This window comes from Octopus sinensis, linkage group LG1 (assembly GCF_006345805.1).
Source record: "Octopus sinensis linkage group LG1, ASM634580v1, whole genome shotgun sequence".
Taxonomy (NCBI): Eukaryota; Metazoa; Mollusca; class Cephalopoda; order Octopoda; family Octopodidae; genus Octopus; species Octopus sinensis.
The window spans coordinates 182,512,820-182,540,421 of record NC_042997.1 but is presented as its reverse complement, the minus strand read 5'-3'; the positions used below and the strand labels follow the sequence as shown (position 1 = coordinate 182,540,421).

Genomic DNA, 27,602 nt, shown 5'->3' with positions numbered 1-27,602 from the left:
GAGCCAGGTTGTGTTGTAAGGAAGGACTGGAAGTGAGGGAGTATGCATGTCCTGTCAGAAGTGGGGCCTGTGGGTCCCACTGGAAGGGCCATGGTGGGCATGCGGGGTTGGCAAGGCGCGAGCAGTCAGTTGGTGGTGAACAGCGTATGAAAGTAGATGTGTTAGATGGTACGTGGATGTTGTGAGTGAACCTTCCAGATCGAGACGGAGCAATTGGACGTTGTAAGTGACCCTACCAGACCGACAGGTAAGACTATCGCAATTCTCTTTGCTTCCGTCTTTTTCCTCCTTCACATCACAAGCTATTTCACTCAAAAAAAAAAGTGATGGGCATGGTCCATGTTTTGAACGAGATGGTTAGGCCATTTTGCAGTGAGGGAGATGTCACCGCTTGGTTGCAAAAAATTAAGTAGGTGGCAAGACTCTACAGTACAGATAACCTAGCGAGTTTCATACCATTGTACCTCGATGGATTGGCATTGGCACTATACCTGGAAATGGAGAAGAAGGACCAGTTAAGCGCCGAAAAAATGCAAGTCCAGCTGATGGAGGCTTTTACAGAAGGGCCATTTATGGCATAAGATCAACTTGGGAAAGTGAAGTGGAAGGGTGAACAGGTTGATGTGTTTACCAACGAAATCAGGAGATTAGCCAGATTTGCAGGATACAGGGATGACGTGTTGGAACAAGCAGTTAACTTAGCATTTGTGACAGGATTTCCTGACCACATGTTGGTCAAACTGCAGAAGCTGCCAAATATTCACTCCATGGCAATGGGAGAGGTAATATCTTGGGCCAGAGTCATTGTCTCATGTTGCAGGATGACACCTTTAGCAGTGACTGCAACAATGAGAAGGGGTCAAACAAAGAGTAGTGGAGAGGGTTTGAATAAGAGAGGGGAGGCAGATGACAAGGGTCTCCATAATTGTTGATTTGAAGTCAGCATACCTGCAGCTGCATGTAGATGAGAGACTGTGGAAATATCAGCTAGTAAGGTATAAGGCTCGGACATACTGCCTGACCAGGTTGGGATTCAGGTTAAATTCAGCACTGAAGATTATGGCAATGATTCTCAAAACTATCCTGAGAAAGGTGGACAAAGTGAAAAGAGCCACCATTTCCTATATTGATGACATCCTGGTGGATGAGAGCATAATGTTGGCAAAGGAGGTCATAAGCCACCTGAAGAGTTTGGGGCTAACTGCCAAACTGCTGGAGGTGATGGAAAGAGGAGCTGCACTGGGACTCAAGCTATGGAGAGACAAAGCCGGTACATTGGTGTTTCGGAGAGACAAAGCTGGTACATTGGTGTATACAGTAAGAGTGAAGAGAGGAAGCATGACATGTACATTGAATGGGCTGAGATAAAGGTGGTATGCAACTACATGATTTAGAGAAGAGCTAACGTAGAAAAAGTGAAAGACAGAGAAGAAAAAATGTATTGATGGGCTAGCTTTTGTAGTGGGTTAGTGCATGAGTCTGCTTATTAGCAGACTGGTCTTCTTTTAGAATATGGTCTAAAGATATTAAATATATGAGCAGTTCTCCAACTCGAGCTTTGTAGAACAGCAGTATATGATCAAGAATAAGGTAGCTTGTGATCTTGAAGTGGAAGCCTAATATCTAGAATGTAATTTTGGCAACTTTATATTAGGCTGCCTTGAATGAGAGGTGATGATAGTTGATACTAGTATACCATTATGGCATACTGATGCCAGTATGCCATAATCTATACAGACAGGAATGTGTGACTAATTATAGGTATGATCATTATTCTGATAGAGCTGTTAATATTTCAGAAATAAAACAAGTCACAATTCTTACAATGTCTTCCAACAACCAGAAATTCTAGTTACTGTAAACTAATGGTCATACATGGATTGGAGCCCCGAAAATGTTTCAGCTTCTGTTTCATACGTTAGTTTACATTATTTAAACTTTCCACTAACTTTATAGTTTTAACACACACCACCACAGTACATTGATAAAGAGATAAAAAAAAATTATCAGTTCAGATAACAACCAGCCAATTGGGAACTATATGTGTATGTATTCAGCACATTTCTGTAACTTCTGCATTTTTTTTTTATTCTTTTACAACTAAAAGGAAAAAATGCAGGTTTGGCTATGAACTAGCATATTTTCTATAATTTCTAACTTTAACAATATCATTTCATATTCAAGTAATCATTAACCAGAATAATATAAAAATGGTGAATATCTTTTTTTATACTGAATATAGTGGATATATATATTTTTTTTTATATTGACTTCAGTGTAGGAGAGTTTTAAGAATTAATGATATAAATATCTTAATACATAACACCTATTGTTAGAATAGCATCTGGACCAAAGGGGGTTTATTTATTATATGAATTATGGTTTATGGTTTCCTGTTCAGCTTACACAGAAAAATAACTTCTCACTATTCCAGGGTTCCTGAAAAAAGTGAGCAAGTAAAAAAGGAAAACAAAAATATTACTGGGGCATTGTAACATTCTTTCTGATTTTCTTGGAGGCAAAAAGCAGCAGGCCTGTTGTAGACAATGCGATTTTGTTGGTGTTTTACTGAGAGACTCTTCAAGAAAATGTTTCTCAGCTGTGCAAGGCTTACTCATACACTCTTAGCAACACCCCACCACCACCCTGCTAACAAACCAAAAAATTGTGTTCTTTTGTAGCACCCAAAATATAGTTCCAGGGGAAATTGTGTTAGGGGTTTTTGGTAACATAGGAATGATAGTAGTAACAGTTAATTAAGAGAGAAGCAACAACTATTTACATGTAGCATACACTGTTAAATACTGTAATTTATTTTCTAGTTGTTAGAAATTGAAGCCATATATTATTTTTCATGAAGGTTTACAGCATACAAAAGTAGAAAATAGCTGCAAATATGAATGAAAATAAAAATAATAATAAACCATATCTGTTGTTTACTATTATTATTATTATTAATGCCAAATACTGACAATAATATTTTAAAATAGAAAATAAATAGCATTCATTACTGAGCTAGCTGGACATGAACTTGAAACACTAGAAACAATAGTTAATATTACTATTGTATTGTTACTATTACTACTATTTATTAGTGTTGTTATTTTCACTACTATTTTCATGTATGACTCATCCAAAGACTCATCCAAATTGGCATCAATGCAATAGCTAATAACCCAGTGATGCAGTAGCTATAGCTGTGACTGCTAAAATCAGTAGTGGCAGGAGCTTTGGCAGCTGTTGATGTAGCAGCAGCAGTAGCAGCAGTAGTAGTAGTAGTAGTCAGTCCATTCAGCTTTTATCCCTCTATGAACCTTTTCAACCATTTTTTCATCTTTCATACCTCCTGAATGCTGTTAAGCTGAAAGATAAATATTTACACATAACATACACTGAGAGAGAAAATAAGTAACTACCATCTTGAGACCATTCATAACTTTAATTACAGGACAATGAGATGATGATTTAACACAAATTGATTCCTTGTTCTATAGACAGGATAAATATAAGAATTCCATGTTAGCTTAGTAAAAGACAATGTTAAACACCATTAAGATTTTACTAAATTCAGGAAATAAACTTGAAAATGTTTTAATCCAGACAACAACTATAACAATTTGGTGAATATTAGCAAAGACCTTGTATACAAATACTTTTTTTTAGAGTGAAATTGTATAAAATCAATCAGTTGAATTAAAGTTAGATAAGTAAAAAAAAACCCCACCTAAATAACTGTATTTCTAAATCTACCAGGCAGTTTTAGAATATTAAATGAAAATAATTGTACACAATTTTAAAGTCAAGTCATAACATCTTTGTAATGGGGTGAGAACAAATACAAAAATATATTTAAATACAAATTAACAAAAACATTAAATTCAAGCAAGACAAAATTCTATCGTTGCCAGAGCAGCTATCTGGCCTCTGTGCCGGTGGCACGTAAAAGGCACCATTCAAGCATGATCGTTACCAGCATCACTTTACTGGCACCTATGCCGGTGGCATGTGTAAAAGATTCGAGCAAGGTCATTGCCAGTACCGCCTGGCTGGCCCTGTACCGGTGGCATGTAAGAAGCACCTACCACACTCTTGGAGTGGTTGGCGTTAGGAAGGTCATCCAGCTATAGAAACTCTGCCAGATTAGGTTGGAGCCTGGTGCAGTCATCTAGTTCACCAGCCCTCAGTCAAATCGTCCAACTCATGCTAGCATGGAAAGCGGACGTTAAACGATGATGATGATGATGAAAGTAGGGTTAGGGTTTCTAATATTGGCCTGAAGCCACAAATTGATAGGGGCAGGAGCAATCGATTAAATTGACACCAGTGCTTGGCTGGTACTCATTTTTACCAATATCAGAATTATAGAAGGCCAACTACTGCTTTTCCCATACACAGCTAATAATGATATATTACACAGGCACAAGGCCTCAAATTTATGAGGAGACATGAGGGAGACACGGCCTCAAATTTATGAGGGAGACAGCTGATCCCCAGTTTATATTACTATTACTTAATTTACCCTGGCAAGTTGAAAGGCAATGAATAACAATAATTGTTTGTGATGTAAGCACAAGGCCTGAAATTTGGAGGAGAAGCTAATTGGTTAAATTGTTCCCCATTCAATAACCATAGAATAATGGATGAAAGTGCAAAGTCAACTAGTGGGATCTCAACTCAGAATATGAAGGGACCTAACTAAATATTGCAACATATTTAGTCTAACATTCTACCACTCTCCCTAACCCTTTTTCTTCTACTACTATTACTACCATTTACTCTTTAATCTTCTACAAGGGTAACATAAATTCAAAACCTATGGGTAATTCTGGGTTCTACACAATAACAAATTAACTTTCAGAAGAGCTTATTTCTTCTTCATAAGCTCTAATCAGAAATGTTTGTCTGTCAATACTCTTTTCATATGACCCATGAAAAGCTTATATTTCCATTACAAGATGAGCATTTTGGCTTGAAGTTAACTATAGTGTCTTGTTTTCTTGAAGAACTTTTCCTGAAACTGTCTCCAAAAAAATATAGTGCCACTAGTCAGGTGATTTAGTGAAATGGCCATTATTGAATTTATGTAAAGCATAGGTAATGCTTGTGATTGTGACTCCTATCCCACTGATGTGCAAAGCTGATAGAACCAATAATTCTTGCCAATTTCAAAGGCAACCAGATATGGGAATGTGCCTGCTAGGATGACAATAATGTATGTATCTATGGTTCAAACTTAACTAGTCTTTTCCAGATGCTTCAGTGCATGCAATATATGTACCACTACTGATGCCTGCTTCTTTTTGATTATAGTATTGTACTAGGAGCAGTTTGGTCTTAACCAACATTTTCACATGACCATTCTTGCCTCTTTTTTCCTGAATAAATTCCTTGAAACTGTCTGTTATAAATATAGGTATTGGATCAAAAATGTGTACTGAATAAAAAAGCAAAAATGTAAAATTGAACTCCTTTTTTAAGCATTGATCTTGTGATCAATATGATCTTTTTATTAGCCATAAGATTCAAGAAAAATGCTATTTTTCAAAGATGTTGATGAACTTGAATTTTGGTGTTTTACATATTTAAAAAACTTTAGAGGGCTCTAATCCTAATAGACCTAGAGAAAGACTTACGATAAATATATTGTTTTTTTTTTTATCCACTGTCACAGTACTTTTTAAATATAACACTAAATCACTAACTATACATTATATTTCATTATGGAAAGCTAAATGACACACTGTTCTGACCCTCACTAATACTTGCATTATTTGTGTTATCTGTTAATCTTTATACTTTCTATCTCTAATGAAACATTAATCTCTTGTCACATTTCTTTTATGATGCTGAAACAATGTAGTCTGTTTATATATATATTAATTTATTTATTTATTAGTGATTAACTTTACCTGAACTCATCTCTGGGCTTTTAGCAACTCTACTAACATTAATATGCTTGATAGCCTGATGACTTTGCTGACTTATAATTTTGTAGTCTCTTTGCAGCTGACCAATTCGCTCATGTCAAGTTGCTGTAGGTTTTTCCATATACTACCATGCTACATAAAGAGCTCCTATCATCATCATCGTTTAGCGTCCGCTTTCCATGCTGGCATGGGTTGGACGGTGCAACTGGGGTCTGGGAAGCCAGAAGGCTGCACCAGGCCCAGTCTGATCTGGCAATGTTTCTACGGCTGGTTGCACTTCCTAACGCCAACCACTCCATGAATGTAGTGGGTGCTTTTTACATGCCACCGGCACAGGTGCCAGACGAGGCTGGCAAACGGCCACGATCAGATGGTGCTCCTATAATAAATCTAAATATTATTTGCATGCATGTGCACACACACACACACACACATTATTTAGATTTATTACATTAATCACATGTTTAAGATTTTATATGCAAAACATCATAGTGCTCAATAAATTCTTATGAATTATATATAATCTGTTGTGTGATTAGACCATTAAATCCATAGCATGGATTTACATAGAAGATAGACTAGCTTGATTTCATATGCACTGAAAATCCAAAATATGTTTATACACTTGCATGAAACCAAGATCTAGATTTAATGATCAAATGTGTGTGTGATATACAGGTTTTCTCCTCTCAAATTTGTCATTATCAACCTTTGTCAGCCTGTGTTTTGTTATCTTTAGCCTCAATTACATTGTTGTCTATCTCAATTTCATCCTCATCAACTTAAATGTTGTCACTGTAAGAAGGGGCAATATTTTTGAGGGAACAGACAATGATATTAGTGATTACTTGTCACAGAATTATAAAAGAATGTAAACATTAAAATGTTTTGTAAAGGTTACAAGTTTTTTTATAATAATAATTGTCACACCTTACATTAACATAAATATTCAGATTAAGTACATTAGACATAAAACTACATACTGAAACTACATACTGTACTATATACATATACAACATAATTAAGACAAAAATGAATAGCATCAGTTTAACCATTTATTCATTATTTCCATTTCTTAACTCTCTTAACACATCCCTACAAAAATCCTACAAAAACACCTTCAGTAATCAAAGTCATCCTAGAGTTAATATTGTATATAAATATGTATATTAATTGATATTTGAAGAGAAAACCTCGGCAATGTCATTTAAGATAAAATATGTCTGGTTAGATCCAAACCACAAACAGTTACATTGATCCTGATAAGAAACCTGCAATAATACTTTTATAAAATTATCCCCTAGCTAAATTGAAACAATTACCCTACTTGTTAATAAAATAAATATTATTGATAAATAAGAGAGCTTATTTAATTCATATGATCAGATTTGAAAATTTTTTGTTATATATGATAAACCATCTGAAGAACCTTCTACAGTTTGTTCAGTAAGTAATGTAACATTACTTTTTATATTTTTGACGATGCACTGTTGATGAGAATATGTAACCAACATTATAAGTAATCCTGAAATAATCAAAAGCACTAAAGTATAATAATAGGAACAATTTTCATTTCCTTTATAGCAGTGCTGAAACTTCATCTGATTAAATTCAGCTTCAGCTACACATAAGAGAAATTTTGCTTTCTTTCTACCTTAGGAACACAGGATCTTGCCAGCAATTTTATATAGCGATACTTAGTTGAGAATTACAATAATGAAAATAGTATATTATGTGATATTTTATGGTTTCTACTGTTGTCAAAACACAAAAATCTCACATTTGAATTTCAATTGAAATAAATTTATAATTCTACTTAACAGATCCACACACACACATTTATTATATGAAAAGCTATAAATAGGTTCAACATATATCAAGCAAATGAAAAGAGAGGTGAAGGGGGAGACAGAGATAAGCAACTTAAAAGATTGTTTTGTCTACCTTACACTCCTAGGTTCTAATTTAAACGTTTAATCAAGATATTCTTTTTCAGGAGTTCATACATAAGATTAGACATTTTTATTCTAATATACAATTTTCTTTTTGCAAAAAACTCTTGTATAACATGATCCTGATTATATTATGCTGGCTATTACAGTGTAGTTGACAGATATCTGTAGAATATTGTACCATTCATACATGTAAAAGATTTATAGTAATTTGTTTGTAAATTAATTTCAAAATGAAAATAGAAACATGATTTGTAACCAAATAAGAATTGCTATTTATATTTATAAACAAGCAACATATCTAAATTTACTTTCACCTTATCAGCTACCACAGAATTTCTTTTCCAAAGCTCTTCATATTGAAACCCAGAATGTCAAATGCATTTACTATGGCAGGCAATACTGGATATAAATTTAGTTCAGTAATATTAATCTGAGGATTTATATGATAAACATAGCAGACAATATATAACACATTTTATACTGAAACCATGTCCATTATGAAAAGGAATGCATAGTTTTAATCATTATGACATAAAGAAATATAGCAGCTAAAAGTATTGTGGTGGGTCAAAAATTTTGCAATATTTTACTAACTTATTTGCAACCCAGCATTCAAAGTAGAGGACACCATGTTGCACTGTCTGAATCCACCTTTCTGCCAGTTCTTTGATTCCATGTTGATACCAGTTCTTGTCCTTTGAGATGAAGAACTCTTTCTCTAAAGTTTCCACATCCTCTTGGTTGATGAAGCACCGAGAGCATAGGAAATGAGCCATAGATTGGAATAAGTTATAATCTGAGGGAATTAGGTCTGGACTATATAGTGGGTGTGACAGCTTGATTCCCCCAAGTTCTTGGAGTTTATTCTGGGTCATAGTCTTGCTGCAGAAGATTATTTTTGCTACACTATTGCATACAACTGCTCCAGCTGTTCAGAGTACAGGTTGGCATCAATGGTTTCACTGTCCAGAATGAACTCGTAGTGAATTATTCCCTCATAATTCCAACAGATGCAGAACATCGCCTTGTGTTCAAAACACTCGTATTTGGTGACAGGTTCTAGAAACTGGCCTTTGCTTAACCAATGCTGATGCACATTAGGACTGCAGAAAAATATCTCCCTCAGACTACTACTTGTTCCAATCTATAGCTCACTTATTGCGCTTGAGTTCTTCACTTTGAAGGACAAGAACTGGTAACAGCATGATATAAAAAAACTGGTAGAAAAGTGGCTTCAGATAGTGCAACATGATGGCCTTTACTTTGAATGCTAGGCTGCTTTTGCTTAACTTGACAAATAAAGCAAATAAGTTACCAAAATATTGCAAAACTTTTGAATCAATACAATAATATATAATTATATAATGGGATATGCTTAATTTTATCTGGAATTCTCTATTTTGAGAACTAAATGAGTGTATCTTATCATAGTGAAACAATTCTAAAACTTTTATATAAAATTAGCGAAAATATCATTTATAATACATTTTTCCTGCAACATTATTAACATATTTCTTTTCTGAACAATATTAATGACAACTAAAAGACCTTTCATTTTCATTATTTTTTCTATGAGATTAAATGCTTTCTTTTGAATTTTTTAGAACTTCTGTGCCATCATTTCATATATATATATATATATATATATATATTATATATATATATATATATATATATATTGAATGCTTAATCAAACTCTTTATAGTTGTGGTATATTTTAATATTCCTCATAAATAAATAAACCACTTCAGGTTATGTGATTTGAAAGTTGTGTGTGTAAAAAACACTTTCAAATTTAATAGCAAAATGTTTAGTTGCTATAGATGCTACTCCCTGGTTGAGTGGGTGGTGTTGCTAAGCAGATTTAGTTATGAAGTTTATTGAAGTCTACATGTAATCAACAAAAAAAAAAGGGGGGCAGTTGAAATAGTTCTGATATCTACTTTGAACTGTTGTAAGTCAGTAACAATCAGGTGGATATGTGAACAGGAAGAAACAGAAAACTGTAAGAGGTGGAACTTGCATGAAATTTTGAAAAGGGTTGGGATTAAACTGTTAAGTTCTAAACAACTGACCTTGTTGCAACAATAGTTGGCAGTAACAATGGTTTAAGAAGCCAAAGAAATAAAGACTATATTTACTTGCTAACCTGCAACAATTCAAACAAAAGATCAATTTCACAAACATTTTTCAGTTATTCTGACTTATAGTCTAATAGAATATAAACAGGTCAAGAGTGCTTAATAAATCTTAAGTTTTAAATGAGAAACATTGAAGAATGTTATATATTAATAATGGAAAAATTGAAGGATAACATATACAGGGATGAGAAGATTTAAGATTGCTGGTAATCAAAGATTTGCTCATTAGTTGTATTGTTTTGCCTTCTTACAAACAGAGTACATTCTTCAACAGAATGACAGCAGCTATTGTTACAAGTGTCAGTCACATTTTCTCATTAGAAACTATAGCCATCAAGAATAATCAAAATGTCCTGTGCTTTAGAAATACTGCAAACTTGATCCTACAAGCCATGAAATTCCAAGTTCTTTTGAAAGTTTACTTTTCATTAGGTACTTTCTGTTTGAATATTTCTGCAAAAGTCATCTAGCTTTTCTAAAATCAAGAATAACTAGTAATTATAAATCCTAAGACATTCACTATAATAAAAAAAAAAAAAAATTTAACACTGAAGCAAAAAAATCTCTTTGCTGAGTCAGGGTTGACCATGTAGTTGCACTTGGAAGGTTCCTCTCTTGCAAGCCTGAGTAAGGTCATCTTTAGGGAATAACAACAACAAATCTTTTTCATGCCCCTAATGTTGTCTAGAGGAAAAAGCTAACAGAGCTTGGTAAGAGTCATTGCAGGTGAATGTAGAAGGTAAAAAACTGGGACATATACTGCAAATAAGCTAATGATTCTGTCAATCCTAAACTTACTTTCTACACTCAAACTATATATTCATGTATTAGTATGTGAAAATTATATCAATACCCTCATCATTTCAATGTGTATTACTAATGCTGGCATGTATTGGTTAAGTTTTTACTGTGTTGCTTCTATATAAGGCTAAATTACATATTTCAGATTCAACTTTCTCTTGAAAAATTCTAGGTGATTTGAGTTACGATCATGTGTTGAGACTAAAACAATAGTACCCTGGTAGAGTGATTGTAAACTTTAAATACAGACTATTCACTTAATATTTTTTTTGTTGTAATAATGATGTATCAAGCTCCTTTGTTATTCATTTATGACCTTGAACATAACAATGAATGTTTGTATTATTAATGGCGATACTGGATATCACAATGTATGTGGGTCTGCATGTGTATGTGTGCACGCACACATGCAAGTGGAGGGATGGCCAAATTGTTAAAACGTTTCACTACCATGAGGTCATGGGTTTGATCCTATTGCATAGCACTTTAGATTCTTTTTTTTATTTCTTGTAGCCTCAGACTCACTCAAACCTTATGACTAAAAGTGGGTAGAAGGAACTTGCATGAAAGCCTGTTTGATGGACAACACCTTAATTCAAAGAGCCATCTTTGTCCCATACTGCTTGTAATCATACCAATTTTGCCTGAGAAATACATTAAAGGTACAAGTCCCTGTGGAATGTTTAGCCACTTACACTATACTTCAATGAGTAGTTCAGTTGATCAAATAACTGAAATACTCATCACTGAAAATGACAGAGGATTCATTGTGTTTGCATTGCATCTATTACATCTATTCAGTTTAGATGGTTGCATCTTCAAGGATAACAAATTAATCTATCAGGTTAGCAATGGCTCAAAGCCATATTTACTTTGTAAAAAGAATGTACAGTTCCAACTAGCAGGCAATAAGGCATTTTATTATCTTTTTTTCTTTTTTTTAACAAACCTATTAAGTAGGTACTACACATTATTTTTACTGTGAGCATAGTATACTGGTACAGATAGAGAGATAGATAAATAACTAATCTTAAGATATTCCATTCTTTAGAATAAGTAATTCATAAGCTATCTGTAACCACCATTCATAAGCTACATAGCTTCACTGTTATTGTAACAGATTAGATAATGCTCACTTTCACTATATTCAATATATGCTTTGAAGATTAGCTTTCTAAAGTACAAAAATGCCTTCTTTTATTACACAATGTTGCCAACTGCAATATGATATTTATTCAAACATTTCTACTTTCTCTTCTCTTTTGGAATCTGTAACTGTTTGGAATATAACTATTTTATATGGATAAGAAACATATGAAATAAATGAATTTTGATAACTACACAATAAACAATTCCATTAGATCAATAAACTCTACAGATGTACAATTATTATCTTTTGCAAGAAACAATAATGGGTTTCACTAAAATCTATAAACAAATCCAATTTATAACAACTGATTACATTTAAAATGCCACTAAACTTTCATTGTCACCAGCCTTAATCTTTCAGGTGCAAAGTGTACATTTTATCCTTTATGCCTTCTTGATAGAATTGAACCATTTTCTCTATTATAAGATGACAGCTTTTTAAAATTTTAGGCTACTGGAAGGAGCTGAAAATGATCAGGACACTACTTCATCAGACTTATTATATTACAATATTTACTTTCATCTTTCTCAAACCAAAATCAAAATCCTACTGGAGGTCATTTTTCATCACCAAAAAAAAAAAAAGAAAAAAAAAATGGTTTATAAAATAAACACCAATCAACAAAAATTGGTCTTGTGCTTAAAGAAATATTATAGCCAAGTAGTCATATTTGTCTTTCATTCTAGAGTCAATAAAATAAAGTAATAGTCAAGTATTGGAGTTGAGTTCATAAACTATACTCCAAAATGATTGGATTTGTGCCAATGTTAGAAATCAATAATATAGCCAACTGGCATTGAACATACCTATTACTGCTACATCAAGGCCTGTAGATACTTAAAGTATTGATTATAGATGTATATCTAATGAAAGAATGGATGTTTAAAGAATTGTTTTACTGCGATTAACATATTTTAAAATCTTAACTGAGTTTGTGTTGAAAAGAATTTATTTGGAATTCATTTGTATCCATTACCTGCATCACGGGCAGCACAACATCTAGCATCAGACCACAAAAAATAGGAGCCGATCAATAATGTTGCTTGCTCTTGGCTAAGAACCTCTGTTGTAATTGTTTTATGATAAATAGGGATTACAGCTCCATTCCCCTGCATTAACTTCACTTAAACATTCTGTACAGCTAACATAATACTTAATGAAACTCAACTGTCTTTAGAAAGTCAATGATGAACCTGCACTTCTGCTTTTGTTTTTTTAATTGCTTTATTCACTATTACCAGAACTGATGATTTTTCACAAATGTTGTGAGAAGTTGCCACAGGTTCCACCCTTTATTTCAAAGCAAAACCTATCCATATTTTATTCTGAGGGCATGTTGTCTCATATTATTTCATATATACTTCTGCATCTGAATATGCTGACCCACAATTCAAAAACATTCATGTTACTCATCCTCTAAGCGTAAGCATTGGCAAATATCCTACTGCTTTTTCTTATATCTACCTAGTTTTCAGGTATCATTCCCTGCAATCCACTTCTGAAATGCTTTCATTCAAAATCAGCCTTTTAGCTCTCTTATACTTTATCTTCTAACTTTTCCAGTGCCCATGTCACTGACTATACTAGGCTAGTCAGAAAGCTAAAGGAGTTCCTTGACTATTTTCAAATAAATGTTCATTAGCTAAGGAAGCCAACTCCCAGAGAATAATTTTTCTGTATTCATGCCCTCCTTTCCTCATAATAGGTCAAAGTACCTAAATTAATGTAATTGCTTATATTCAATGCAAATAGTAAATACTGTATGCCACCCTGTTTGTTATTAGGTCAAATAAAAGAATAATCCTCTACTGAAATTTAGTAAAATATAATAAATCGAGCATATGAACTTGTCAGTCAATTTCTTTTCAATAGTAATAATTACAAAATAGTGGTAACTGAATATACTAGAAATAACTGAGGAAATATACAAATTAGGTATTTTTAATAAGCACAAATATATTTTAAATGTAAAAAGTAACACTTGCTTAGAGAAGCATGAGACTTAGCAAAAAATAGAATGTGTGTATTTGTTTATTTCTGTGGGGATTACACTGTATTCCCTGCAAAAAGGTAGAAATATAAAGAATGGAATTAATTTTTCTTGTATCTCATGGCTGCATCATTCAAGATGATCTTTAGATTAAGCATGATATCTTAAACAAGAAAGAAAATTTTGAATTGCAAATCTCAACACTTAATCAGAACAATGTTTAGCTTTACTTGCTTATGAGGTGAGAGTGGGAGGACAACAAAGGCACAAAAAGGAAAAAAGAAAAACAATGGGAAAATTTGTAATTGTTTATGCGTGGGAATGTTGGGACAGGAAATAACAATTATTGTAATGGACTCTTCCAAACTTGTATCTCAAAGAATGGCTTGAAAAAAGGCAATTTAGACAAATTTTATGGCAGTTAATATAGCAATTTACTGTGTCAGGGCTGGTAGACTGTCTTCTATTTTTATAACAGAAGTAACAATAATAAGTAAATTAATGATTTCTTAGTATTTGTAAATATTTTTATAATTCTGTTACATATAGGAGTGTTGCAAGTCATCATTAAGTACAGGTTTTCTTTTAATAACCTTATATTCATTATTTTATTTTGGGGGAAGATTTCCAAAACACCCATCGTGACATTAGCAATTATAAAAACATCTAATTCATATTTTAAGATGACATAACCATAAACATATGTGCAGACAAACAGACAGACACCAACTGTATACTAGATTGTATGTACTAGTTTCAAGCTATTTTGGTTAATACTAACTGATGATAAGAGCTTATTGAATGAAGAATATTTTTTACTAATTTACTTACTTAACAATGCCAAACATATATTTAAAAAATTTTGCTCGTTTGTGAATTTGGTGAATTAATACAATCTAATAAATGTAAGTAAATTATTTAGTTACATCAAGCAATTCATTAAATTACTTAATGAAATTAACTAATGTTAAGATATTTTTCTGTTTCAAATTGCTTTTTCTCAGCACACACAGTTTGTAATTTCTTTTAGATAAGTAAAAGACCTAAAGGTAATCGATGTATTCTCTTCTGAAGAATTTGCACTGGTTTAGACAAAGACAAGTTGTAATTCAGACAACATGACATTGAAAATGATTGTAATTAAATTTGAGTATGTTCCAAATCATTAAAACATTTAATTAAGAACAGTAACAAATAAACTTTTTAAAAATTAATTGAATAACAGTATACAATTTAAATAAAATAAGGCCTATTTTCTTATATTGTGCTACACACTAAAACTATCCAATGAGCCGGTGAAACAGCTTCCGCTGACTCAATTTTCTTAATATAGTAGCAAAATTTGTTTCACCAAACTCTGCCATCTTTAAAATTAATACCATATGTTTAAATCATAAATCTTAGAACAGCAAGTTTCACAATAAAGACCAGATGTCCATAGCTAGAACTGTCAAGCAAATCTGATCAAGACTAACAAGCAGCCAATGAAGCAATATGATTTTTCAGCTCCATCACACAGCCAGTGATTCATTCTGGATAGTCCTCCATTGTTTCAGTTTACTTCTAATCATTATAGAATCTACTACTAAGCATCTTAACATAAACTGAAATTACTTCAGTTTCCCTTGCCAGAAGAACCTTATGTAATCTTTTAGGATTACTTTTCTTCTTGAAACTTTTAAAAATAACTGTTAAAGGAAAATTGTATTATTTTAGCAAGCAACTTGTTCTACTCTTACCATAGAAAAATAATTTCTTTTTAATTTCACTGAGTCACAATGTTGGTGCACTGAAATCCAAAAGTCAATGGCATATCTAAACTGAATTTCATCAATATTACAGTGAAAAAAGAGGAACTATCATCTACTTCCAACCCATTTGTACCAATAAAGTAACTTACACACAAGAACCTGGAGAAACGTTTTAGAGAAAAAAGTACTCTTGAGATATTCATAACCTATTCTGCCCTCACAGAATCCTTACAAAGAATTAACAATAAGACCTATGAAGATTATGAAAGAAGAAAAAATATTGAAAAGACCTGGTCAAGCGATATAACATGGAGGGATAACATGCATGTAAAGAACGAAAATGGTAAGTTATGGGAATAATATCTCTTCCATTCTAGGCATGGAGCTACTGGAAATGAAGAAAAGGTAGTACAGACAGCATTGACTAAAATGCTTAGTTAGAAAACCAAATACAGAGTTCAACTTAATAAAGCAACATTAGAGAAATGATTTTAAAATTTGACAAGTAAACTCCCTTCTGAGTTAATGACATTAAATGCTGAAATTCAGCAATCTGAGTCTAAATCCCAAAGTGTGTGTGTGTGTGTGTGCATGTGTATGCATACACTCACACCTTTTTGGGGCCAGGACTCAGAATGTTGAGTTTCAACACTTATCCATTCAACAAATATTTTAAAACCAGAGGAAATGCAGGAATTAATAAAACAAGAAACGAATGATTTTAATGTTAACTTGACATTAAACTCAATTATTAAGTTAACAATTATTGTTGACTTATTAAATACTTCAAACATTTTTTAAAAAATGTTTTCTATTTGTTTGTTCATTTTAACAATGTCAATATAAGATAGAATACATTTTCGGCAAAGTTATTCTTTATTCATGTACAGAATAATATATCCATTTATTTTTAATTAGTAGTTAATATGGATCTTTCAATGTCCTCTAAATGAAAGAAATAAAAATATCAGTTTAGATAAACAGTGTACATTACATCAATTGTCCAAATGTGTCATGAATAGAAATTTTTCTGAAATCATAAAAGTCAGATATATGATGAGTAAAAAAAAATAGTTGATTTTACAAACATATTTACTTTTACTGAATGAGCTGAAGTGGGTCAGTTTCTAGGGCATTAGGCTATGTTAACAAGGATATAATAATAAATAATAGTCTCATTATATTTGTTGCTCTACAAATCAGAGAGAAAAAAAAAGCCTTAAATTAATCATCATTATAATTTCAATATCAGACTTTGCTGATGAATGTTAACTTGACATTAAACTCAATTATTAAGTTAACAAGTTGTCAAGAAACATAGCGCAGCACATTTTTGTACATCTCAGCAACCCAATTGTCTGAAATGTAGTGTACATATTTAGTGTCAAAATTTCCTAGGTGTAACTCACTTTTCATCACACTTACATCAGTTATTCATAGTACAGAGTTATACTATGCTGTCATATCTACTGCACACAGCTGGCCATGTATTCAATTTTATATTTTGTATCATCAATTTCATAATACTAATACTTTGAAATTTAATCCACTTCTCAGATTTATCCCTTATATAACTTACAACCTATGCTAATGCAATCACCTCACTTGCATCAGTAATAGCTGCCCCTTAGACACTCCACTTGCATTTTGTCTCTCAAGTTCACATCGCCAATGCAACAAATTATATATTCAATTTGTTTATTTCAAATATAGCTCTTCCCTTTCTTCCACATCAACATATTTCTGACATACATTTACAATATTTTGAGGGATAGAGTGGAGTTGCCTCAAAAGAGAATTTCCTTGTACCTTGATGCAGTTATTGTTGTGTTACTTTAGTCACCTCTGCTTAAGCAGAACTAAGGCATAAAAAGGTAAGATTGATTTAAAGGAGATTTTGTTATTACTAAGAAGTTAGATAACTGATCACATAAAGGTTTGAGAAATAGTTTTGTTTAAAGATCAACTCTGCTTCATGATTTATTTTGTTTATAATTATTTTGTCTTTAAGGCAAAATAATTTCAAAATATATTTTGTCAATAAGAAGTCTGTTACTGGATAAGTTATATTGCGAGAGGAGTGATAAAATATTCTGAACAATCACATTCAAGATTTAAAGCTTCAGATAAAATTGAGTCTTCTTTCATTCATTAATACTACTTTCATCTCACCTTGTACCAGACTAATAGCAAGAACGTAAATAGTTTCTTGAGCTAAAATCTACTAATTTTTGGTTTTCAACACATAAAAGTCAATTACAAAAAAATATCAGTCACACTGATATCTTTTTTCAGCTGGTAATCCTTAGTAAACAACATTTACATAACTTGCCTAGTGACACAACAAATTATAGTAGAATGCAGCTCACAGCCCATGTGCAATGTTTTTGAGATAAACAAATATACAGATACAAAATAAACTTTGCCCTGATTCAGTAATGCTTAAACAAAGGATTAAAACAAAAAAACTCAATTACTTTATTTTAGAAAGAAAACTACAAGTCCACCTATATATTTGAAAAATAATATAAATTGTCAATAACAATAAGCCCATTCATTTTTCTTTTTCATAGTGTCATTAAAATAAGCCTTTCATATGAAGATTAGTGCATTTTCTGTTGAGTAGTTGGACTAACAACTTCTAAGTTTCATAGAAAAAGACCAAGTGAAATTTCCTATAACTAAGATATTACTAATTTATATTTGGGTTTTCAGTTGAAACAAATGCTTTCAAAATGTCTTCATTAATTCAGAAAGCTATGTAAATCATTAAAATATTATTGTTTATCTTTTCTTTTACTTGATTCAGTCATTAGATTGCAGCCATGCTGGGGCACTACCTTGAAGAATCTTTTAGCCAAATGAATCAATCCTAGTACTTATTTGTTTTTAAGCCTGGTACTTATTTGTTTTTAAGCCTGGTACTTATTCTATCAGTCTCTTTTACTGAACCACTATAGGGACATAAACACACCGACACTGGTTGTTAAGTGCAGGGACACACACATGCACACAAAGACACACACAATAGGTTTCCTTTAGTTTCTGTCTACCAAATTCTCTAACAAGGGGCTTTAGCTGACCTGAGACTATAGTGGAAAACATTTGCTCAAGGTGTCATGCAGTGGAACTGAACCCAGAAGCATGTGGTTGAGAAGCAAACTTCTTACCACACAGCCACAAAATTCTAAATATAAGCAGAAAAATATTTTGGAATATTCTGAAGTTAAAATAAAAAGATACCCAAAAGCGTGGGTTTGCATTAAATAGTGTGAAGTTGCTTTTCTCAATACTAAACAAACTCATGAACTATTTACTGATCTTTCTCAAAAATATGAAAAACACCATATGTACATGAATGGACATTCACACACACATACACACAATGAGGAAGAGGGAAAGAGGCTACTAAACAAGTAATGTCTGAAATTTGTAAACAACTGCACATCATGGAACAGAAGTCAGCAGGTTTTTATTTTAACTGGAAGATACCAATAAATTTGGCTTCTATTTTTAGTAGGTTGAACAATCACTTAGAGGCTCCTGTATTAGTTGAAGCCAGTGCTTAGTTCTGGTTTCAGTTTGTTGAGTGGATGAAAGTCAAACCTACCCTAAATGGGATGTCTATCTATCTGATGCAAACATCCCCAGATGATCTGATATCTATTCCAAACAGCTAGGTGATTTGAAGCATGAAGAATTAGGGGTACTGCCAAATATATTTAGAATGCTTGTTGATGATTTGAACACAAATCTTGAGTTCAATGCCATATCCACTCAACCATCTTACCCCTGGACAGCTAAATTTCACTTTAACATAATAAAGCAGATTTTCTGCTATTTGACACCATGGAACTTAAAGCTGAAACCTTAACAGAAGATAATTTTGATCTAAATAAAATCTAATGTACTTAATATCAGTCTTCAAATTGATCTAGTCTCTTGAAATAATAATAAAAAGGACATAATAAAAAGTACATTGCTTCTTCATTTGCTTCTCAAAAATTTGAGATGTATTGAATAATTATTTAGACTGTCAAACCATCAATGAGCAACATGATCAATTTTCAAAGGCATATCATTCTTGAATGTGTTGCTTGAGCTGATCTTTCTAGGATATTATATCCAACAAAATTTATTCTAATTTTATTTCAGGCTATAAACCATGAAAATAGTTATATGTTCTCTCTTCACTGGAACTGATTAAATATCATAAATGGTTCAAATTCACAATAAGTTATCTTAAATTCTTCTTCAAAGTTTACATTCACATAACATTATTAGTTGTGCTAATACCTGATATTGTCAAAGCAATTATGGTAAATGCTAGTATGCATTATTTAAAGCTTAATTCAATTGTCTTAATTTCAAACCCATTTTTTCTTTTGAATTAATATTCTAGAGCATGCTATTTTCTTTTGCAAGAAATCTTAATTGTAAGTACAATATCTTCTAACAATGCAATTATCACCAATATATTTTTAATTATTATTAGTAAGCATTATAAAAGCAAGCTGTTATTTATTCATATATTTATGGCATAGGGCAGACTAAGGAAAATACAAAGAAATTAAATTTGGTCCGAGTAAAAGAAAATACCTTTCAACACTTAAATAAGGCAGTTAGTACTGCAGATCCTTCTGAAGCAAATCAAACACACACGCAGATATACATATATGATGATAATCCACATTAGGGCTTACATCTCTTTTATGCTGGCATGGATTGGGTGATTTTTCTGAGGTAGTGTCTCAAAACCAAATGCCATTCCTTTTTCCAACTTTTTCAGTCGCCTCTTACAACATGCTGGGATACAGTGTACCTATTCTAAAACTGGGGTTCACACTACATATGTGTGCATATATAAGTAAGTGTACATATAACTATGTACAGGTAGAAAAAATAAGAACAGACAGACAGATAAATAGTTAAAGACAGAAGGCTTCAAATAGTATTGATAATGTTTATTTCAAGTGACATGGTTGAATGCATATGCACTGGACAGCCAACTCCTAGGTTTTGCTTTCAAATCTATTGCAAGCATTGTTAAGTATTTGTGTAGTACATTTAATTCTATGCCTCTTAGTCCACCAAACTATTGTGACTAGGGACCAGAGTCCTATTGAAAGGAACAGTTAATTACTTTTCAACTGCTTAATGATATTCACAGTGGCCCTTAAAGTCACTTTAGAAGCATATATTTTATTAACTAATTTCAGTCAAGTTACATTTATATTTGAAAAGTTTACGCTACTACTAAGAAAAGATATAAAGAAAATTAGGATATTAAGAGTCTGTTGGTATAATTAAAGGCCAATGTTTCCTATTTTTTTATTAAGTTATATCAGTTTACACTTGAAGTAATTCTTTTCTAGCCAAGAGATCAAACTGCTACACAGAAACATGATATCAAATTCTAAAAACACCTTTAAATGTATGAAAAACTGCAACTCGAACAAAACTTACAACAGTATAGTAGCTATTTTAAACAACAACTATTAATTGTGAATCTTCAGGATATAAAAACACTGGTTACTTTTTTGCTCCTTTTCTAAAGAGAATCAACTCTCAGTTTATTTCATTCAACAATGTTCCAAGGTTGTTCATCTAAATTCCAATCTTGTAAAATCAACATTGAACAATTCACAAATTAACTCCCTCTAAACAAATGGTGGAGCACTACTAAATACTTTACAGCATCGGCAGTATTATTTTACAACCATCACAATATGTAAACAGCACACATTGTATAATTTTAGCTCAAAGAAAAAATTGGAAAACATTGCTCCAAACTGTTGACTTTGTCATTTCCATATTTTTCTAAAACGCATTTTGAATGGTTTAGACTCCCTTCATCATCAGATATCATTGTTTATGTACTGGAGATTAAATTCATGAACCATTACATTATGCAAGAGTTCAGGACTCTTAAATCTAAGGAGAAAACTACATCTATATTCTTTAATTTTATTCTAACTCTTCTTCTAGCAGAGGCATTGCTTTTGTATTTACAAGTAAGACAGAAAACATTATTTGTAATGTGTACCTATATGAAGATTTAAAAGTTTCTAATTGAAAGTTATATATTAACCACAAACAATTAACAACAAAATAACACCAATAATTAGACTGTTAGGTAGTTATCAGGAATTGCTTCACATATATTATTAGTATGACATAACTTTTGGCAATTAAAATAAGCCTATTAATCTGCCTGCAGTTAAATGGTATCTTGTTAACATTCTGGACCATATGTTACAACACTGACTGCCTAAAAAGTACTTGCTTGTTTTCAAGTGCCAAATGCAGATTCATCTCATCAATGCCAGCATTTGAAGAAAGACTACCAGTTTTGGTGATCTGAAAAACTAACTAGCCCTATGAAAATATTTTAACTGAATGAAGAAATGGATCTTGATTTTAAAAGATTCACTAAGATGGATTCTAAAACAGAATACATTATATTTTTCTAAAATTTAATTAGAAATATAAGCAAATGTATATAGAGAGGTTTCAGTTTCTACATTTATATTTTTCCTTTTGCAATGATTTTCAGACTAGTCTGTAAAACTTACAATTTTTTGAGATACATATTGAAGGATATAAAAGAACAAAGAATTGGCCAATGATCAGAGAATAGATGAAATCTTGCACAACATCATTTATTACTGAAATAATTAAAGATGGTTAACTAAAAATAAAACATGTTACCAATTTTCAGTTGAAATATAGGAATTTAATAAAACAACTTTTCCATTATTAAAATGGTGTTTAAAACACAACACGCAATATGAAATTTTGATAGAAATTTTTGATTCAGATCACTTTAAACAAAGTTTGTATTATAGAACCTGGGGTGCTCTCAGGTAAGTTAGGATCAAAAGGGTTAAACTAACTGAGCAAATAATTGTGGTGGCATAGAGTCATACAAAAACATAATTTGCATTCGTGTCAACACTTTGTAAACAGTTACTATATTTCTGGGGAGTTTAGTAAAGAGATGTCTAAAATAAAGGAATCTAATTTTAACTCATATTTGTTGACATGGAAAATCTTTTTATTGGCTTCTACAATTTATATTATCCAGATAGCAATGATAAACTTAATTCTGGATCAGTGCTTAAAAGATCATAATTAGGCTCAAGATTAATTGTACACTTATATAGGTGATACTAAAATTGAGAGTGATTTTAGTCAGCTGACTGGGGACGGAGGCCAAATTCTGAAACTTTAGTGGTCTTAAGAGCATAGTATGGGTGAAAATTGTTTAGGAAACTACGTCAGTTAACAAATATATCTCTATTGAAAGTAAACTTATATAATGTTTACATGAAAAATCTGTTGCTGCATGTTAGGAAATGTTATACTTGCAGTAACAGAAAAGGCAAGCAAAAGTTACAAGTATTAAATGAGTATGTTAACCATCTAGATAGATATGTAGAGGAAGTGGTATTTGAGTGAAAGTATATGCCGCAAAATCAGTATATCGTAAATATCTGAACTGGTTGTTGCATACAAGAGGCATATAAGGAAAATGGATGAATGTGTCAGGCAAATATGTATTGCAAAATTTAATAAAAATACTGAAGATGCTTTCAGCTTTTGGCATGATCTATGAAAGAATGAACATGATGATAGTAATGGTGATATATTTGGACAATTTAAAATCAATTCAGAAAATTATTAAGCAAACCACTAATTAGATACAAACCGTTATAATATATCAGACTGACATTATCCAGAAAGATAAAAGTAGATTGTCTCTTTTTGGTAACAACCACTATAATAAAATTAAATAAGCAGACCAGTCACATTCCTTATGTCCAAAAGATGTGTATAAGTCAATTGTTGATGAGCAACTTTATAGGTTAAGCATTCAATGAATAGGGTAATAAAAAAGATGGTTGAGAAAGCAACTGTATTTTACATAAAAACAAATTTTGAGAATGAAATTGCAACATCTTGTGCAATACTATTATCATAAAATAATGATGAATTTTAGTTAAAACCAGAATTTACTACATTTAAAGTCTATCTAATTTGGCAAGTGTAAGGATGCCAAGAGCTGGAAACTACATTCCAATAACTTTTAATGAAAAGCTTTAAGTTGTCTACACAGGTTACTAATCAATAAATACAATAATTCCAATTTCCTTTATTTTTTCTCCAAATTAGCAATATATTTTTATACATTTTAAAGATTTATAAGCCAATATAGAGAGTTTTACATCAAGGTCTTTTTTTTTTTAACGATTAGGATCTTTAAATTGTGACCAGCTGTTTTAGCTGACCTAAATTGCATCTGTTTAGATCATGCATCCTCTAATTCATGCACATTTTAATTCTTGGTAGATTGTGACATCATTTTCAGTCAAGGTTTCAATACTATATGGTATATACTTTCTACATGCTCCATCATTATTACTGTCTTCGTGTGAGATTAGAACTTGTTTAAATTGCCAGTCAGTTTTTGTAATTCTTTTATTCTTTTATTTGTTTCAGTCATTTGACTGAAACATGCTGGGGCACCACCTTCAATTGAGCAAATAGACCTCAGGATTTACTTCTTCTATCGGTCTCTCTTGCCGAACCGCTAAGTGACAGGGACGTTAACACACCAGCATTGGTTGTCAAGTGATGTTGGGGGGACAAACACACACATTATATATATATATATATATATATATATATATATATATATACGACAGGCTTCTTTCAGTTTCTGTCTACCAAATCCACTCACAAGGTTTTAGTTGGCGCGAGGCTACAGTAGAAGACACTTGCCTAAGGTGCCACACAATGTGATTGAACCCAGAACCATGTGGTTGGTAAGCAAGCTACTTACCACACAAGTTGAAAAAATTATCAATAACTATTCCAGTTATATTGAATATATCACAACAAACATTTTTATTTATATTTTTTTATACCAGTTTCTGAGCAATAGTCAGTTCAATTTAGACTACAAGATGTATGGATGCAGTTTGAATTGTGAGATAATAATATCTAAAATTAAAATAATTTTCTATAACTTGTTTATTTCATAAATTATTTAGTTACTAAGCCTCATTAATATCTGTATCTTACAAAAAGTTCAATGCTTCATAATTATCTTAATTTCCAGAGGAAAGAAATATAACAGAGAAGCAGATAGTAAAATGAAAGGAACAGCTGAGTTCAGTCTTATTTATTACTTAATGTTTCTAGTTGTAGAGTTGCCATAAATTTCTATTAATGCTGTAGTGTAGTCATCTTTTGTTAATAAATTACACTAGTAGCAACTGAGGAAAGACTCCAAGAGAAAATACTAAAATGTGATCTGGATGCAATCTTTTAAAGGTAGTTAGAACAAGCTTTGGGGTGTTTTCTTGCTGTACATAAAAATGTAAGTACTTTTGGCAATATGATTCTCTTAGAAATAGGATTAAAGCTAATTTTTTTTTAAATTGATCAAATAGTAAGATAATTTCTTTCCAGTCAATGGAAACTGCAGCCTATTTCAATTACCAATGGATTTACTTCTCACTGTGTGCTGCCATCCACTACTATAAAAATATACATTCACTCTATAAATAATTAAACTAGTAGAGTGGCAGAAATGATAGGGCACCAGAATAAATACCTTTCAGTACTAAGAAGTCCTACCCTTAGTTCAAAACCAGATATGGTCAACTTTTCATTTCATCTTTCAGGATTGATAAATGAAGTACAGTGTCACAAATTTGTGACACAGATAATTTAAGAAATTATTGGTAGTGGATGGCAGAGCATTGGGTTGAATGGCTTGGTGTATTTAGTTCCTTCCCTCTGCATCTTGAGTTCAAATTCATTATAAGAATGTAAAAAGTTATTGCAATTATCATTACTATTATTAATTATTCCATTTATAAAATATGAGCACTTTACGCCTTTAAAGGTATCTGGACTTTCATAGAAGTTCCTCTTTCACTCAATAATATTTGAGGTAAATGAGTAGGGCTCAAATAAAAACTACTTAAACAAGGATCAACACAAACATTACTTCGACAGTTGTTTTTCTACACTGGTATAGTTTGTTTTCACAAAAATACACTGTGAGATTGTGTGATATCATCAGCGAGGCCACTTAATTAAAACCTGATTTAAACTAATTGATCCAACCTCTTCTATGGGGTCCTGTCATCATATCTAGTCTTTAACTAGGTCCCATCTTTTTACATAGAACATCACCAATTGCATAGCCCATCATTTAGAACTTGCAATAACCGTTTTTGTGCACACTAATATTTCTAATAACTGTTTCACTTATATTAGTCTGCCAAGCAATTGTTGCCTCTCTAACAGGTTTTACCCGCTTTTTTAATTTCGGGTCCTGCAGGTCCTCTTTTCACATTGGACACATCAACAGCCATACATCTGATATATATCACCAAAAGACAGGAAGGTGCCTATTCCTTCTCTAGAACAATACATTACTGTTCCTCAACATTCTTCCAGAAAAGCTCATGAATGTTAGTCCTATTTGGTGACATAAATGGTCACATGATCAAAACATGTGAGTTACTGCCTTAAAATATATGCACCCATTGATCTGACTCTAAATAAGTTTATCCTGATTCTTTTTCAATAATTTGAAAATTTCAAGTACCTTAATAATATTAAACACCTCGAGTTTCAACTATCAAATAATTACTTGTCTTGGTTATGTTTAGCTTCAAGTCCTTTGGCAGAAGCTATATTTTAAGATTTCATACACCAACTAAACAAAAAAAAAAAACAGAACTAACCTCATATTGGCCTCACAGGAGATAAGATCTACTTGTTCCTGTTATACACAATTTTGCATTGAGGCATTTCCATGCCACTTTAATTCTTTACTGGAGATAGTGGCATTTTGTATTGCAGGGATTGTAAATAAGTTTTGGAATGATATCCAGATATATATCTAGATACCCAATGATAAACAATTGTTTTTAATAAGATGTATGCTGTCTCCTTCAAATAATGGTTTCAACAATTAAAACAGATGGATGAGAACAGCATCTTTGCTGATATCTATCTAATGCTTAAACTTCTACATTTGTACATGTAATATATTTATCCTTTTTTACATTACCTGAGCAGCTGTCATAAATCACCACCATCAACATCATCATCATCTTTTAACATCTGCTTTCATTGCTGGCATGGGTTGGACAGTTTGAAGCCAGGAGGCTGCACCAGGCTCCAAACTGTTCTGGCAAGGTTTCTACAACTGGATGCCCTTTCTAATGCCAACCACTTCAAGAGCGTAGTGGGTGCTTTTTATGTTCTACTAGCACAGGGGCCAGTTCGGTGACACTGGCAATGACCACGCTCGAATGGTGCTTTTTATGTGCCATTAACACAGGAGCCAGTCAGGTGACACTGGCAACGATCACAATCAAATGGTGCTTTTAACATGCCACTGGCACAGGAGCCAATCAAGCGACACTGGCATCGACCACGCTCAAATGGTGCATTTTACATGCCATCAGCATGGGTGCCAGTTAGATGGCAATGATTTCACTTGATTCACCAGGTCTTCTCAAGCACAGCATGTCCAATGATTGAAGGTTACTTTTAAATCATACATTTTTGGTTTCATTATCTTACTAGACTGCAAAACCCTAAAATGTATTACTTTTAGAATCATCTCTCTAAAAATGTATTACTTTTAGAATCATCTCTCTAAAAATATAAGTTTCCAAACTTTGACTAAAACCTAAATTGTGCTCTGTTTAAAACCATGGTGATAAGGTTCTTTCTGCCAGTTTTATTACTTGTTACATTAGCGTTCCCTTTCTCCCTCTTAAGTGCATTAGTTTTGTTTCTGTAGAAATGAGTAATACAGCTACATTAGTCATCAACATTTAGCAACATCATTACC

General features: G+C 32.3%; 2 protein-coding genes across 7 annotated transcripts in view; one reads left to right on the top strand and one right to left on the bottom strand.

The window, feature by feature from the left end:
- Positions 1–27,602, top strand: part of LOC115218522 (syntaxin-binding protein 1) — a 163,730-nt gene that overhangs the window by 30,223 nt on the left and 105,905 nt on the right. For all 3 annotated transcript variants that reach the window (XM_036507404.1, XM_036507385.1, XM_036507394.1), the window contains one exon: positions 7,354–7,373. In XM_036507404.1, the coding sequence (XP_036363297.1) occupies positions 7,354–7,373 (20 nt within the window). The remainder of the gene's footprint in view (positions 1–7,353; positions 7,374–27,602) is intronic.
- The window catches only part of LOC115218494 (rap guanine nucleotide exchange factor 1), a 211,035-nt gene that overhangs the window by 143,083 nt on the left and 40,350 nt on the right, over positions 1–27,602 (bottom strand). The gene's annotated exons all lie outside the window — the stretch shown is intronic.